At 39.6% G+C, this 17,001-nt stretch overlaps 2 protein-coding genes and 2 long non-coding RNA genes across 5 annotated transcripts in view; 3 read left to right on the forward strand and 1 right to left on the reverse strand.

Moving 5' to 3' along the window:
- Nucleotides 1–353: 353 nt before the first annotated feature.
- On the forward strand, nucleotides 354–5,842 carry Uba1 (ubiquitin-like activating enzyme 1). The gene is made up of 4 exons (XM_018010987.2): nucleotides 354–1,473; nucleotides 2,334–4,049; nucleotides 4,114–4,422; nucleotides 4,494–5,842. Exons 1-4 carry the CDS (start codon nucleotides 688–690, stop codon nucleotides 5,277–5,279), a joined length of 3,597 nt encoding a protein of 1,198 aa, XP_017866476.1. The 5' UTR covers nucleotides 354–687; the 3' UTR covers nucleotides 5,280–5,842.
- A 2,858-nt stretch (nucleotides 5,843–8,700) lies between these two features.
- On the forward strand, nucleotides 8,701–9,554 carry LOC149268844 (uncharacterized). Of its 2 annotated transcripts, none has more exons than XR_016270341.1 (3): nucleotides 8,701–9,025; nucleotides 9,169–9,327; nucleotides 9,420–9,554. It is a non-coding gene; the product is annotated as an uncharacterized LOC149268844 (long non-coding RNA). The 2 variants fall into 2 exon arrangements; XR_016270342.1 differs by having other exon boundaries at nucleotides 9,169–9,337; nucleotides 9,420–9,548.
- Nucleotides 9,405–11,677, reverse strand: LOC149268845 (uncharacterized). The gene is made up of 3 exons (XR_016270343.1): nucleotides 10,575–11,677; nucleotides 9,595–10,456; nucleotides 9,405–9,531 (listed from the first exon to the last, which is right to left on the reverse strand). It is a non-coding gene; the product is annotated as an uncharacterized LOC149268845 (long non-coding RNA).
- Nucleotides 11,678–11,705: 28 nt separating this feature from the next.
- Nucleotides 11,706–17,001, forward strand: part of Mmp2 (Matrix metalloproteinase 2) — a 109,066-nt gene continuing 103,770 nt past the window's right edge. Inside the window, exon 1 of the mRNA XM_018010988.2 lies at nucleotides 11,706–12,971. Coding sequence (XP_017866477.2) covers nucleotides 12,753–12,971 — 219 coding nt within the window. The 5' untranslated portion in view covers nucleotides 11,706–12,752. The remainder of the gene's footprint in view (nucleotides 12,972–17,001) is intronic.

The following is a 17,001-nucleotide window of genomic DNA, read 5'->3' on the forward strand; positions in this document are numbered from 1 at the left end:
GTGTGAATATATTGTAAATTAAATTTTTATTGGAATTGGATTTTGAATTTGCAGTGAATGTTTCAATCATTTTCCATTAATATTTCTGGTTGGTCTAATTTACATTTGAAAAGACGCGCCAAATTCACTGCTGCCACATCGTGGAATCCAACAAAATTAAGCTATCTGGCATCACTTTTTTATTTATAAGTGTGTCAACGCTGTGCACCACTGCCACTTCGCCGCAAACAGTAATCGATAGACTATTAAGACTTATCGTAAGTCACCACTTCTCGTCACGGCTATCGAAATGGGCAGCATAACGAATTATTAACATGACGATGTTATGTGGCAACTTATGCTGTTAAGCACAGACTCGGCCATCTGGCAAGGCCACCCAATACTCTATTGTGAACCGCAGTGCACAAGCAACACTAAAAGATTGCGAATTAAATTTTTGGCAACAGCAATAGTTAAGGGCTGCTCTTAGTGAAAATTGCGAATTTGTTCTACGTTTTAAGTGTAAAGTGTGTGCAATTAGCCAATCGCTGTGTGCATTGCAAACTCAAACATCGTGTGTCGATCGAAATATCAGCAGCAGAACTCAAACCAATCGTCGCCGTCGCCGGACCCACACTCGTGCATATTTCGCAGTCGTCGTCGTCGACACGCTATTTTAGGAATTAGGCATATAAACAATATCGAGGCATGTCCCGCTCTGAGTCAGCCTCCTGCACCAGCACCAGGACCACTAGTTCCGAGCCACCACTTTGTAAGCGACTTAAATTGGATGATGCCGGCGAAGATGGGTTGCCAGAAGCATCATCGAGCAGCGGCAGCGGCAGTGGCAGCAGTCAGCAGCAGCGACGCAAGCTCGCTGCTTGCAGCAGTAGCGGCAGCAACAACAACTACGAAAATCACGACAAAGCAAACGACGTTGACATGTTGACAGAGACAGCTATAGCTACAGCTGCCAGCGAAACAGACGTGTGCGTATCGTCGTCTACTTCTGACACGGGCGCAGCGAATACGTCAAAGCATTCTGCTGCCGGTGGCGGGGACGTTAGTACTTCGTCAGCATTGAATAAGGAAAGTAGTAACAATTGTGCGTTGTCCTCGTCCGCGGCGGAAACAAATTTACTGGATACGGCAACAATTGCGCGCACTGTCAGCTCAACAAACTCAGTTAGCTCCACCAATAGCAATTCTCACAACACCAATACTACGACTACCACTGCCTCCGCCACCACCAACAACAACAATAACAGTAATAACAGTGCAGTTATGGCTGCCAGCAACAGCAATAGTGGTGGAGACATCGATGAGTCGCTCTATTCGCGCCAACTCTATGTGCTTGGACACGATGCAATGCGTCGCATGGCCGATTCGGACATTTTGTTGTCCGGATTGGGCGGCCTAGGTCTGGAGATAGCAAAAAATGTCATTTTGGGTGGTGTTAAATCGATTACCCTCCATGACACAGCACCTTGTACGGTAAGTGGCTAAAAATCAATAAATTTACTTTGTGTTGCATCTTAATTGCCGCGCGCGCGAAACCTATGAGAAAAAAAAAAGAGTGCAGGGAACACGCAATGCAAAAAAAAGTGATCACTCATGATTCATGAATCTGCAAGAAAACAACAAAGTGAACTGGCGAACTCGCTCAACTTTTGCGAAGACCTCATTTTGTAGGTTATGTTTGCGTTTCGCCTAGTTTTTAACGCACCAATTGGGCGAAAAGTAAAAAAGAAAAAAAAGAAAGAAATTGCTTAAATTTTTTTTCATTCGTTTTTTCTTCAGCTTTTTGCTATGCCCGCTTATAGTTCTCGCCAAAAAGTGTGCGAGCGAGGTGACTAGTGTCTGCGTGCCGTCTCTAATTGTTTTTGCTCTACGCTTTGCGTGCATATTCGCTTTTGTTTTATTTTGCGAGCGGGCATGAAAAAAAATCAAAAAGATTTCAGCGGCACTAATAAAATGCTGAAAAGTTTTAAGTAAATTTTCTTTGTATTGCATTTCGCTGAAGCGCTAACTAATTTTGTCTTCCCCTAATGCGCATTATTCTGTCGGCAGGCGCCTTAGCAGACATTTATGTGCTTGGACAGCGTTGCCAGACAGCGCGCAGATTAACAACTGTTATGCACATATCGCAACAAGAGCTTTCGTATAAACAGGTCACGACAACAGCGTCGTCTCCCTTTTCTTACCTCGTCCCCTTACCGCGCCGCTTCTGTCGCATCCCCTGTCGAAAGAGTCAGCGACTTTGCACTGAATTTCACAATCTCGCGCGTTCACTGAACTCCACTCCACTCCAGTCGTTTCTCTTTACTAATACCTCTTCATCTCTTGCTCTGCAGCTCAACGACTTGGCTTCGCAGTTCTATCTAACCACGTCGGACATTGGCAAGAATCGTGCCGAAGCGTCCTGTGCCCAACTGGCCGAGCTAAACAGCTATGTGCGCACCCACTCATATACCGGTCCGCTCACGGAAGAGTTTCTCAGGCGTTTCCGTGTCATCGTCCTGACCAACTCGGATGCCATTGAACAGCAGCGTATTGGCGAGTTCGCCCATGCGAATAACATTGCTCTCATCATCGCAGAGACGCGTGGACTGTTCGCCAAGGTCTTCTGTGACTTTGGAGAGAAATTCACCATCTATGATCAGGATGGCGCGCAGCCGGTATCAACAATGATAGCCAGCATCACACACGATGCGCAGGGTGTAGTCACCTGTCTGGATGAGACTCGCCATGGCTTCAATGATGGCGACTACGTCACCTTCTCGGAGGTGCAGGGCATGCATCAGTTGAATGGCTGCCAGCCTATCAGGATCAATGTGCTGGGACCTTACACCTTCAGCATCGGGGACACCAGCAGCTTTGATGAGTATAAGTCAGGCGGCGTGGCCACACAGGTGAAGATGCCCAAGACAATTAGCTTCAAGTCCTTGGCACAGGCTGAGCAGGAGCCGGAGTTCTTGATCTCTGACTTTGGCAAGCTGGATGCACCCGCCACTCTGCATGTGGCTTTCAAGGCTCTAACTTGCTATTTGAATGGAAATCGTGGCTTGCCACGCCCCTGGAACGAGGAGGATGCGCAAAAGTTTCTGCAGCTCTGCAAGGAGTTGAAGAGCGACGTAGATGAGCAGCTGGTGCTGCAATTCGCCAAGATCTGCGCGGGCAATACTTGCCCCTTGGATGCCGCAATAGGTGGCATTGTCGCCCAGGAGGTGCTCAAGGCTTGCAGCGGCAAATTCACACCTATCTATCAGTGGTTCTACTATGATGCGCTCGAGTGTCTGCCGGCCGAGGGCGTCACCGAGGCCGACGCGCAGCCATTGGGCACGCGTTACGATGCACAGATTGCCATATTCGGAAAGAAGTTCCAGGACAAGCTGGCCGACTCGAAATGGTTCATTGTTGGCGCTGGCGCCATTGGTTGCGAGCTGCTGAAGAACTTCGGCATGCTTGGCCTGGGCGTGGGCAATGGCCAGATCTTCGTTACCGACATGGATCTCATTGAGAAATCGAATCTGAATCGCCAGTTTCTGTTCCGTCCGCACGATGTGCAGAAGCCCAAGGCACTAACAGCTGCCGATGCCATTAAACGCATGAATCCCGATGTTAAGGTCACGGCGTACGAGTTGCGTGTGGGCGCTGAAACCGAGAAGGTCTTCTCCGAGGACTTCTTTGGCAAGCTCGATGGAGTGGCCAATGCGCTGGACAATGTCGATGCACGCATTTATATGGACCGCAAGTGCATCTTCAATCGCATACCGCTGGTCGAGACGGGCACCTTGGGCACCATGGGCAACGTGCAGGTGATTGTGCCATTTGCCACCGAGTCGTACAGCTCCTCACAGGATCCCCCAGAGAAGAGCATACCCATTTGCACGCTGAAGAACTTTCCCAACGCCATTGAGCACACGCTGCAATGGGCACGCGACTCCTTTGAGGGTGTCTTCAAGCAGAGCGCAGAGAATGCTGCACAGTACATCTCCGATCCTCAGTTCACTGAGCGCATTCTGAAGCTGCCTGGCATTCAGCCACTGGAGATTCTGGAGTCAATTAAGGTGAGCTACAATATAAAATAATCCCTTTAGCATCCTCATTTCTCACAATTCGATTTCTTTATAGAAAGCCTTGATTGATGACAAGCCAAAGAGCTTTGCACACTGCGTGGAATGGGCTCGCTTCCACTGGGAAGATCAATATGCCAATCAAATCAAACAGCTGCTCTTCAATTTCCCACCCGATCAGGTCACCTCAAGTGGCCAACCTTTCTGGTCTGGACCTAAGCGCTGTCCCGAACCTCTTGTTTTCGATGTAAATGAACCGATGCACTTGGATTACATTTATGCGGCGGCCAATTTGCGAGCCGAAGTCTATGGTATACCCCAAGTGCGTGATCGCCAGAAGATAGCAGAGCTGGTGCAGCAGGTTAAGGTATGGAATCGATGAGCAGAGTTTCTAGAGAACATTACCATATATATATGTGTGTCTGTAACCCCTTGCAGGTGCCCGAATTTAAGCCTCGCTCTGGTGTTAAGATTGAGACAAATGAGGCGGCTGCCGCTGCAGCTGCCAACAATTTCGATGACGGCGAAGTGGATCAGGACCGCGTGGATAAGATCATATCGGAGTTGGTCAAGAACGCAGACAAGTCCTCGAAAATAACTCCGCTGGAGTTCGAGAAGGACGACGATAGCAATTTGCACATGGACTTCATTGTGGCCTGCTCCAATTTGCGTGCAACCAACTATAAGATCCCACCGGCCGATCGCCACAAGTCGAAGCTGATTGCTGGCAAGATTATTCCGGCCATAGCCACAACTACCTCTGTGCTATCCGGCCTGGCTGTGTTGGAGGTGATTAAGCTAATAGCCGGCCATCGTGATTTGCCCAAGTTTAAGAATGCATTCGCCAACTTGGCTTTGCCATTCCTGGCCTTCTCCGAGCCGCTGCCGGCGGCCAAGAATAAGTACTACGATAAGGAGTGGACACTGTGGGATCGCTTCGAGGTCACTGGGGAGATGTCGCTGCAGGAATTCCTCAACTACTTTGAAGAAAATGAGAAACTGAAGATCACCATGCTGTCACAGGGCGTCTCAATGCTCTATTCATTCTTTATGCCCAAGGCCAAGTGCGCTGAGCGCCTGCCCCTGCCCATGTCCGAAGTGGTGCGTCGCGTGTCTAAGCGGCGCATCGAACCCTATGAGCGTTCCTTGGTATTCGAGATATGCTGCAACGATGTCGACGGCGAGGATGTGGAGGTGCCCTACGTGCGTTACACGCTGCCCTAAGCCACGCTACGACCACAACCTACCCTAATCTTAATTGTAACAGTTAAATTATTATTTAAACAAAACAAGAGACACTTTTTTTTTGAGTTGTGCGCCTTACAAATTTTTACGGTATGTAGCAGGTTTGCATTTTAAAAAAAGATAAACCAGAACCAGACACACACAGAGACAAGAAAAGGATAACATGCATCTCCTAAGCGCGCACACACTAACACAACCACATATACGAACACTAACACACAAACACACACGAACTAATCGATATAGAAATTATATATTATGTATGTATGTGTAATCCTATAAGGAAATGGCAAATATTGAATTCGCGTTACACGAGAAATACAAAGACTCGACTTAAAAACAAAAACTTATGAAAAAGAGAAAGAAAAGAACGAAACAATAACAATTTAAAATAGTCTGCTCATAGGTTAAAAATCTCTTAAACATGCAGCACTGTTCGTTTTCTTTTTTTAAACATTTATTATAAAGAGTAACGTTAAAATAAAAATCAAATTGTATTAAAGGCGAAGCAACTGAATAAAGCTGTATATTTCGTATGGTAAGCGAGTCCTGGCTAATATCCTTTCTCAGTAAACTCATTTCGTTTGAGTAGCTTTTGCATAAAACCACACGCTTCCCTAGAGCTTTCTCAATTATCTCTGCAGCGCCCAATCTTGACGTTATCTCTATGGCACCCCCCACCTAACCCGTCGCCCCCTCGGCTCCATTCCCTTCAGTTACACTTCCATTATGTTTGTTGCTGCACTCGCTCGCAGTCAGTTAGTAAAAAGTTACGTGACACAATTAAATATTTTATGCCCCAAGACGTTTATGCCGTGTCGGTGGCAGCGGCTGCCACAAAAGTGCAATTGGCAAGTGCCAACCCCCGGCCAGCCTCGGCCCCACCTCGCCCTCTAACCTTCTCATCACTTCCATCGCCCACTAAAGTTGTGTGCTATAATTAAATATTACACGCAATGCAACTGAAGTATTGCAAAGTTATGCAGCTTCTCTGCTTGACTCTGCTCTGCTCAGCTGTACTCTGAAGTGCGGCCGGGCAAAGTTTTCCCTCAAATTATGCAGTTAATGAAACAAACTCCTGAGTGAAATACATCGCGTGGGCATCACGTCGACTGAGAGCTGGAAACTGCAAAACTGGAACTGGATACGCAGCTGTATGTTTCACATGTACGTTAATTAAATAATTCAACAAAACTTGACTTTTTCTAGCTTACCGTTTCTCTCTCTTTCTGCAGTTAACCTGGCTGAATGGCAATTTATGGGAAAAATTCGTGCTGACCAAGGCAATTTGATGAAGAGGCGACCTGGACTACAGCTAATGATAAATGCTATTTTAATATATTATATTCAATAACACAAACTGAAGACGTAGGCATTAGTTGAAGAATTGAGATTGCCCAGCAATATACATATATCTGAGGGAATCAACTAAATGAAAACTTAACTGACGGTTTTTGTTATATAAATACCGTTCAGTTGTCAATATTGTTATTAATTTTATCAATTATATATATTTTGAAAAAGAACTGACCAGGCACAAACTGTCTCTAAAAGAAGTCTACAAGAAATTTGTTTGAAAAAAAAAATGTGTGGGATTTAGCCGAAATAGTGGGAGCTGGACGAAGCAATACGAATCCATAATTAAAGAATGAAGGCCAAGAGAAACCAGTTTAGTCCATTTTGTCAATTTACTCATATATTGGCTATATTTGCACCAGACCTTAAAGGACACCTTAGTCAAATTGAAATATGTATAATTTGGAGACTCAAGCTCTAAAGATGTAAATCATATAATTTTATAATTTATATAAAATATGATATAAATCTCAATCTTTATTAGTTTTTGAGATCGATTAAAAATGTAAAAATATACATTATGGTGAATGGCACGCCTACTTCTGCCTGTCACATAGATGTTAGCACAGTCATTATAGCTATAATTATAATTGTTATTTTTGATCTCTAATGAGACCATTAGTATTAAAATTTTATTATTATATATATATAGATTTTCACACATTTTCTGCATGCTGTGAATTATAATTATCATTTGAAACATCCCTATAAATGTGGTAAAATTAATGCATTTGAACGAGATTCTTATTTTCAAAAATGGTATTTGAATAAATGCTTCGATATAAAAAAATACTTCTCTTTTATAGCTATAGTTTTTTTTTACTGTGCTTAAATTGCAAAATTAAAGTAAAAATGAATATGTATATATAAAAATAAAAATATAATAAATATTTATTCATAAACCTTTAAAGTACTTTCCTATCTATGTTGTCTTCTATTGTACATATGTATGTATACAGTTTTGGGCATATACAATACAAGTAATAATAATTTAAGGCTGATTGATCTCCCTATTTAAATTGCATATTTGGTCCCGTAATTCTGTGTGAAAAACTCTCTCCCGTATTGTAACGAATACATGGTAACGTAGATCTTTGTGCTTTGGGCCAGCTCATGCGAGGGATTTTGCTCACGTTATTTTGTATTCAGCGTAATACGAGTATTACTAACAACATTTCCCCAGAGATAATCAGAGTTATATGTATATGTAGGTTGCTGTCAGTTGTGCGTCAACTCTGCTGGCCAAATATCGAGTGAGTCATGGGATGTTAACAATACGACGAGGGGAATCACTCACCAAACCAGTTATAAATTTCAAGTTTTTTCGGACAACATGGCCAACTTATTCAGTAAACGATAAACGATTAAAGAATATAATACGATAAGCTACCAATATATGAAGTATATATATTTCGATAGTATTAAATGTATAGAGCTGTATAGTTTCAGTGAGTCTGAAACTTGCTATCAATATGGAATGTCATATAAATATATATATATCTAGAGCTGTTTTCACAGTCGTGCAACGCATTAGTTAAAGAATTTTAATGAGTCTTAAATATGCCTGATTAGCTGATTAATTACGCCGTAAATCAGTTTTTAAATAGTATATTTAAAAGAGCATTGAAAATTCTTTATTACCCACTGATGCGACCATATACAATACAAATCTTTTGTGTGTACCGTTTCTTTGTTGTGCTACCCTAACAGAGGGTATCACGAGTATGTTGTGAAAATCAGAGAACTATTTGTATAATATGCAAGGAACTATGCTTATCAATATAGTCGAAAGTCAAATGATTCCAAAGTGCTTGAATACTATGCCTATGTTCCTTTTATAGATTTTTATTTTTCAACAGGAATTACATGAATCGGACATCTTAGGTCATCTCTCTATTACAAATGGTTAACTATTTAACATTCTTTTAGTCTACGTATATCTGTACAAAAGAAATGGATGATATAAAAAATTTATGTTTTTGAGTTTACCTAGACTGCAAAAACGAAAAGCCTTTGTTAACAATTCGTTGCAATATCTAGATAGTGTATTCAATGCTTTGTTTTTTAAAAATTCTTTTCTCTTTTGTTTTTATTTTTCATGACAATTGTTGTACGATGACGTCGTAAACCGGTTGGCTAAAATCCAAAAAACGTGAAAATTTTAAATTATTCGCTTACAAATTTGTGTGTTTTTTCTCGCAATTTGAATGTGAAACCTCTCATGCAGTCTGCTATTTTCACTTTGTTTTGCTGCTTAATTAATTAAATTCAATAAATTTTCACTGCCTGGTGACACTTTTGTTGATAATGAGGCGAAAACGCCAACATCGAATCTGATTAATGGAACGTTCTCCATTTAAATCGTCAAGGTAGACGCGCCGGCCACATGATGGACCCGGACCTGGGTGCATTGCACGGCTGCGTGGTCCAAGGGGAACATCACCAGCATATCGCAGCAGTTATGACAACAAATTCGTTTATTTATAATCTTTTCATGTTATTAATTGCTCAGATAGATGACAATTTGGAGGCCACACGAAGGCCGCGGTTCACAATTGGAATGGCATTTCCTGTTGCCACAAAACCAAACTTTTACTTGCTGCTTTCGCCTGGATCATTGATTGGATTACTCAGTCCGATATCTGCAGCCGAATTCACGGGTTCCGAATGTGTGAGTGCGAGTATGTCTAATAAGTGGTTTTTATCACAGGTGTATAGTCATCATTACATTATTTTCTCTAATTATTAAAATATCTCATATAGTTGACAATGTTTACTTTAAAAACTGAAGACAACCAAGTCCAGTGAGTTGCAAAAGGAATTGAGATGATCGATACTAGAATATACGAAAGGCCTCTTGATGGTCGACTTGTAGCTAGAAAGGATAGTCGATTCTCCCAGGTATTCGTAATGATATGGAAAATATAAAATTACTCACTTGCAAAATCTTGTACGAAGCCGGCACCTAGCTTCAGTTCTCATTATTAGTTTCATTTATAGCATATTTTATGTTACATTTAATAACATTTGTTTGTTTTTTTTTTTGTTTTTCTCTTTATTTTTTTAAAAATAAAAAAATTATTTGCATTTGTTTATCAATTTAGTTGGAGCGTATTTAAGGAGCCAAAAACCAAAAACTACTAATAGTACTTTTCTACATTAATACCCATATATATTTCTGATTTAGTACCATTGTATATATAAATATGTATTATTCCAAATTTGTTATCTCATTTAAATTGATTACTGAAAACGTCTTCTTATTTGGACTAATTTAAGCAGGATTTCTTTGACTTCGACCTAAATATTACCTGTCCATGCAGCTTTTAATAGTCGATCGGATAGCAATAGATATGGCGAAAGGCAATGTTTGTAAAGTGAAATTAAAATAGTTTTCCGTTTCCTGTCACGCTTTGGCTACTATGTCGTCTGTGGAAATGGAACGTGATCGACTTTGCACACCTCTAGAAATATAAATAGAGACACATTTATGTGGCTGTAAGTGTGTATATTTAAAGCAGGACAAGTAAATCGCATGTCCATTTATGAAAGCGCGCGCATGTAAAATTATTTAAATTGAGTCATCACAAAGAAAAACGAATGTGAATAATAATAAAATTGCACAATAGGAAACGGCGGCAGGAACAGCAGCTCATTAGACATCCATATCGGCCAGACAACGTCGTTGGCGCCCGCGTCTATATATGTGTGTAGTATATATGTCGCTCAACTCGGCACATGCTCCGGACCATAATTGATTTATGTCACGAACTAGCTTCAAGATATAACGTATTTATCAGCTGCAATTAATGTGGGAGCGCAATATAAAAAACATCATGTATGAATATGCATATATCAAAGAAAAACAATGAACAGATAATGCCTGACTCAGTGGGCATTGACATCGGCGATACTAACCTTAGTCCTCCCTCCGAATGCACTGCTCATCTTATGCGCACTATCTTCACAGCATAAGAAGCCTACATCGTGCATACGCAGCGGATGTGCCGATAAGTCAAGGCATCCGATCTTGACCATGACAACCGGGCGTACACGCAATCAATATAATTGATCGGAAGTTACGCCATAGATATTGAGTAATACCCTGTTATCATATTGATAAGGTGTCGAAACATACTTTTTGGAATTTCTTACAGTCATATTTTTCTTGTTTTTCTTTTTGTGGGTTACTACGATGACCAAGCACAGTGGGGCAATGATGGTGGAGTAGTGAAATTTCAATTGACGATTGATCCCACAAGACCTTAAGGCTGACTCGTCTCATTGGAGCAATGATACAAATTCATGTATTCTGTGTGGAGACCGAGGTCTATGTCTACGATTATAGGCTAAGCATCGAGCATTGGGCAATATTAAATGACAATAAATTAAATTTAAATGAATGTGGATCACAATTATCGACAATGTGTCAGCTACACAGATCAACTAAAGGCGTACGTAAATTCTTTGGAAAAACTAATTTTATTGTAAGTTATATCTATTTTACATGTAGACTCAATTAGTCATATAGATAAATGCACACATATATGTATGTATTAACACAAATTAATTTAAATTGGACTAAAGTAAATTAGGAAAGTAAATTAGGAATATATTTTTAATATATTTACACAACATGTATTTTATTTATTTAATTATAGTAAATATATATTTTTTAAAAAGTGCCCAATAATTTATGTATTTATTTAATATTTAACAAATGCGAATTTTCTCTTGATACAATTTCTCTTTAGTAGTGTCCACGATAAGTGCACTTCAGCACTGCAACACTGTTTTTCTGCAGTAGTAGCATAGACAAGCAAGTAGCAATACTCGGTCGATCCTCAGTCGTACATACACAGCATTTACGAGTGAACGGTCAGCTGTGCTCTTTGGTGTATTGCAGCGATCGTTGTAATCGTTTGCTCTTTGATTTCTTTGCCGCTCTTTTTCTCTCTCTCTCTCTCATTCTCACTGCGGAACTGAACAGAAAAGTCGACAACAGAGTTTGTTTCGTGCTCGCTGCTCTGACATTCTTAGTGTCGGGCTGGCAGCGAAACCCAGCGCAAGGCGGTTAGGCGGACTAACGAGATTTTTAGCGTTGTTTTATACGAAAAAAGAAGGATTATTTAAATATATTTGTATGTGCTTTTATTGTATATGTATGTATGTGTGCTGTAAAAATGAAATAAAGAAGACGCCTTCTACGTAAGCCAGGCGAGTCGCGTGTGTTGTTTTTTGTTGTTGTAAGAAGGCGCGTACACAAAAGCAAATAACAACAAAGCAGAGCGTTGAACGTACCGCTGTGTGCGTGTGTGAGTGCGTGCGTGGGATTACTGCAACAAATGCTGCAACATCAGCAGCAGCAGCTGCAGTAGAAGCAACTCCTTTGTATACGTATCGCGTGCTAATTAATTGTGTCGTTGCATTTAAAAAGGCAAACAAAAGTAATAGTAAAATAGCATCAGCTAAGCTGCGTTTAATCGTGTGTCGGTGTCGTGTGTGTTCAAAATTTCGAAATTTAAATTAAATTTATTACGAAAACGTCTGTTGTGACATCATAAGTAAAGCAAACGCGAGAAAGAGTCAAAGCCGCGGAGACCAAAGTAGTTGCCACAACAAAAACACAAAAAAAAAACAAAACAAAACAAAAAATCGAAAAAAAGAACGGTACAAGAGCTACACACCCGCCGGTGACGCTGCTTCAGCTGCTGCTGCTGCTGCCGGCTGTTCGGCAGTGCGCATGTGTGTATTTAGTGCGACCACAGCGACTACAAGAGCAACAACAACAGCAACTACACGAAGCTGCATTTAAAGTAAAAGTGAAAAGCTCAAGCAGCAACGGTACAAATCTAATTTGTTATTGCTAGCACAAAAAGTTCACGCAGCTTGCAGACTCTGCGGCAGTGTCAAAAAAAGTGCAGTAGAAGCAAAAAAAAAAAGGGCAAGTGTTTTGCGAGTGTTGCCGACTTCAATTTATAAAGCACAAGTGTTGCCGACTTTCAGTTACAAATACTTACATATTAGCATATGTAAGGAAAGTTGTGGCTTACAACCTGCCAGTGTTTCCTTGTTTGCATTTAGAGGAGCACAAAAATGTGTTACACATGTGGATGCCTGTCCTCTGTTGTTTTTGTTGTCTGTTTGCTGTTGGCAGCTGCAGTGGCCAATATTCATCAGCTGCAGACGCATTACAGTCACAACCATCAGCATAACGGGAACACCAACAACAACAAGAATAATAAATATGATGAGCAAGGGGAGCTGCAGCAGCTGCGAAGCAACGAAAAAAGTAGTGTCTCTGAGGATACAATAGTAAGTAGTAGTCGAATTTAAATATGTATTATTTACTTAAAATGAAAGATCAGCAATAGAATTTTGAAAAAAAAAAAAAAACAAAGAAAAACATCAATACAATTTGTTGTGTTTTCTTAAGTGCTTGCAAAACTATGTTAATGACTTTTACAGTGATCTATACGCATTTATGTGCATGTACAGTGATCTGTCTGTAAATCTCGTATGAGTACGCCCAGCATAAAGTTATAGCGAAATGTCATTCAATCTTGAGATTGTTCTTATCGGCATTCAAGTATTAAGTACTTACAAAGTCATTGACTTCCAGTAAGCTGCTTAATAAGATGCATTTTGTTTCTTTGCAGTTCCATGTTCTTCTTTGTGCCCATGATCCCTATGTTATTTATTATGTTATTCAGCAATGATTCATTCATGGTAATATTCGTTGTTCAACCCCTAATGCGTTACCTGCTTGCTGCCAATCTAATTCTCCGAATTCATTAGGAAACTACCAAACAGAACCGCAACAAAACAAAGACAAAAGACAACAAACAGTTGCAGCACCAACAACACAAATAACCACAACAATTGAAAGGTCTGCGAAAGACATTTTCTTCGCCGTAGTTTTGCCAATTAGAATTCGGAAAAGTTGCCTTGCTAGCAAATTGCAACAGTTTTCGCGACAGTGTCAACAACTTTATAAACAACTCAGCAGCAGTACCAAAAGCAACAACTCAACGCATTCTATAAGCGTGTGGGTGTGCGTACTAGATAACAGAACTTTATTTTACTTCACTTTCTATGTACATTTCCGAGCATTTCCGTTTTGGGCATGCGGCCGCAATCGCCTTTGCCCCCAGTTTTTCATTCTCTCAGCTCCAAGAGCAGTGCAGCAGCAGTAGCTGCAGTGGCAGTAGCAGCAGCAGCAGCAGAGACAGCTGCTCCCTCACCTCCTTCCATTTCTTCTGCTCCGTCGCCAGCAACTTCAACTACTCCCCTATCATTTTGTCTTGGTCTTCGACTTCGACTTCGACTTCCACTCGCGTCGCGTCATAAGCGCGATATGCGTGGAGTGTATGTGAATAGAGTTACTCCGAGCGTTTGCTTGAGTGTGAGTGAGGGAGTGTGTGTGAGTGTGTGTGTGTGTGTGAGTGTGTGTGGGGTATGTTATGTGTTCAACAACCGGCCGATGCCTTGCCGGCGAAGCAGCAACAGCCCAGACGGCGTTGTCGCCACGGTGTCCGTGCGTCCGTCTGTCCGTCATGTGGCACATACATATCTCTGCTATATAAATGCATACACACAAACACACACATGCATAACAGTACCCGAGGGCGGTTCAATTAATAATCATAGCTCTGCAGAACTGTGTTACGCAAATTCATTGACATCAATAAATCAAATTTTGAATACAATTTTGTGTTTTAATAAAACGAGATTTAAAATCTAACTTTTTATCATGCATGATTTACATAAAATTGTTTCATTGGCTTTAATTTATTTAATTGAATTAAAAATAAAAATTGTAAATGCAACTTTTTGATCAATAGGATAATATGGAATATAAAGTATTGCATCTAATAAAAATATATTTAATATATTTTAAAATTTAATATAAATTTTGCTTACATAAGTTATTAGGTAGGCTTTTTTTTTTTTTTTTAATGAATATATATTATAATATATAGTTTTGTTCTAAAATATTGTTTTACAACTATTTTGATTTTGTTAATCTTATATTAAATTAGTTTAGTGTATTAAAATTAGTTTATTTAGTTTTGTATATTAAAATTAGTTTATTATATTAAAAATAAAGTAACAGTGTAAAGTAACTATGAATATTATATGTATGTATTATTTAGTTACTTTTTATTATTTATGGTATATTTATTTATTATATTATTTATGAATATTATATGTATGTATTATTTAGTTACTTTTTATTATTTATGGTATATTTATTTATTATATTATTTAAGTAAAAAATAAAACAGTCATAATATTATTTTAGTAATATTGAAAATACTCAATTTTTAAATAATTTGAATTGCTTGGATCCATAGGTCATTCGACTTACCGGAAAATATCTTATTCCTGGAAATCTATTAACTTAATTTCTAGACTTTCTAATGGCGAATAAAAGTCCTATCAGCTCTCTCCCTCAATTATTTAAAGTAACCGCTCTCTTATATACACGAACGCACGCACACACACCCATACATACGCACAGGCACACGCATGCAAACACACTCATATGTTCATTGGCCTGTACAGCTCGATATATGTATGTATGTATGTATGTTTGTACGATGTGTGCCAGTGCCTCGGGTCTCGATATCCTTACTAAATAAACAATATGCGGGCTCGATTTGAGGGCTGCCCTCTGTGTTGCAAGTAGTTTTTATTTCAGCTGCTCGACATCTATGACGACGAGACGACGATGACGTTGAATGGTTCGCTCAATTATAATTTTCTCACTCTGTACTTCGTTCCGAGGGCCTTTAATAAATGTAAAAATTTGGTCTTTTTATATGTCTCATATGTATATATTTATGTTCTGCATGCCAATCCAATGGACATGTTGTATAGTCCCGTTGGTAGTGGGCGTACTTAGTGCCACTTGCCACGTCGCGTGTCTGGAGCCTTGCCTCTGACTCATCAGTTCGGCTTCTGTCGCGTCGGCTCGGGGTGAAGGGGGTTCAATGTCCTTAAGACCTTGCCCTGTCGCCTGAGCTCCTTTTGCTTCGCACACATTGCGCATATTTTGATTAAAAAATAAAAAAAGACGCCGTCGCTTAATGAGCGCCTGGTCAAAGGAGCGCCAGGCGGGCAGGCGTCAGGGGTGCGACAACTATGTTTAGTATGAATAACGAGTCGAATGTGAATATGAATGTGAATGTGGATGTGAATGGGTATATATCCTAGCTGGGCAGACAAAATGCATTAAACGCTGGACTGCAGCCAAAACAAAAAGCCTGCATTGTGCGCTCTGCGGCAGCTAACATATCGTGCATGAATATACAAATATATATATGTATATTTATATTAATAAATATATATACATATTTACATGTAGTTATATATAATTTTCAATATGTATGTATGTAAGAAATTATGTATGCAGGGCAACGCAGTGTGTGTGAAGTTCGTTTTGGGATTTTGGGGTCAGACACTGGAAGAAAACAACTGTTTCAACTCATTCAGATGTGCGCGATAAGGATTTTATATAATATGCTGGACTTTACTTTTTCATTTTGTTAAACAAATCAAACACAATGAAATTGTATTTAAAATTTTAATAATTTATTTTTCAACAATAATTTCAATGATAGGTTTCATGCTAAAAAAAAAAAATAATAAAAAAATAAATTTTTTAGATAAAATCATGCTCAGCCAAAATTTTTTTTTATAAGTTCGTTATATACTAAATCTATAGATCCCAGTTAATTTTCTTTAATTCAGACTTTAATATTAAAATAATGGAAGAACTTCAACCTAACACAGAACTCATCTCCTTGTATATCATAGTATGTCTAATAGTATTTCTTACATAAATATTGCCCTTATTATTACGTATGTGAATACTATAACCTGAAATCGAAATAACAATATCGTCTATTCCGATTAGATATTCAGATTGATGTTTCTAGATTTAGCAAATGTTTTATTATAAACTCTTAATATGCGTTTAGTTAGAACGTTGAATTTTAACATAATTTGTAATCAATTTATGTAATTAAGATGCATTTTTCTCTAAGTGTATTGCATTACTGGGCAACACATCTGCAGAGAGTCGGGCAGTCTTATCTTTATGTTGGTTCACTTGGAATATGCATAGCTCCAGATCTGAATACACTCGCATACATATATATATACATATATATATATACGTATGTGTCTCCGTATGTGTGTGCATGTAAATGTGCTACTGTGCGCTGCATGGGCATTTCTATGTGTGTTGCTTTTATTTTCAGTTGTTATAGCTATTGTTGCATGTTGTTGTTGCCGTCTGTTGCATTTGTTGTTGTGGCTGCTGTTTCTGTTGCAGTTG

The sequence above is a fragment of the Drosophila arizonae genome, chromosome 5, assembly GCF_054131065.1.
Source record: "Drosophila arizonae isolate 15081-1271.41 chromosome 5, UAZ_ARI_1.0, whole genome shotgun sequence".
Classification (NCBI taxonomy): domain Eukaryota; kingdom Metazoa; phylum Arthropoda; class Insecta; order Diptera; family Drosophilidae; genus Drosophila; species Drosophila arizonae.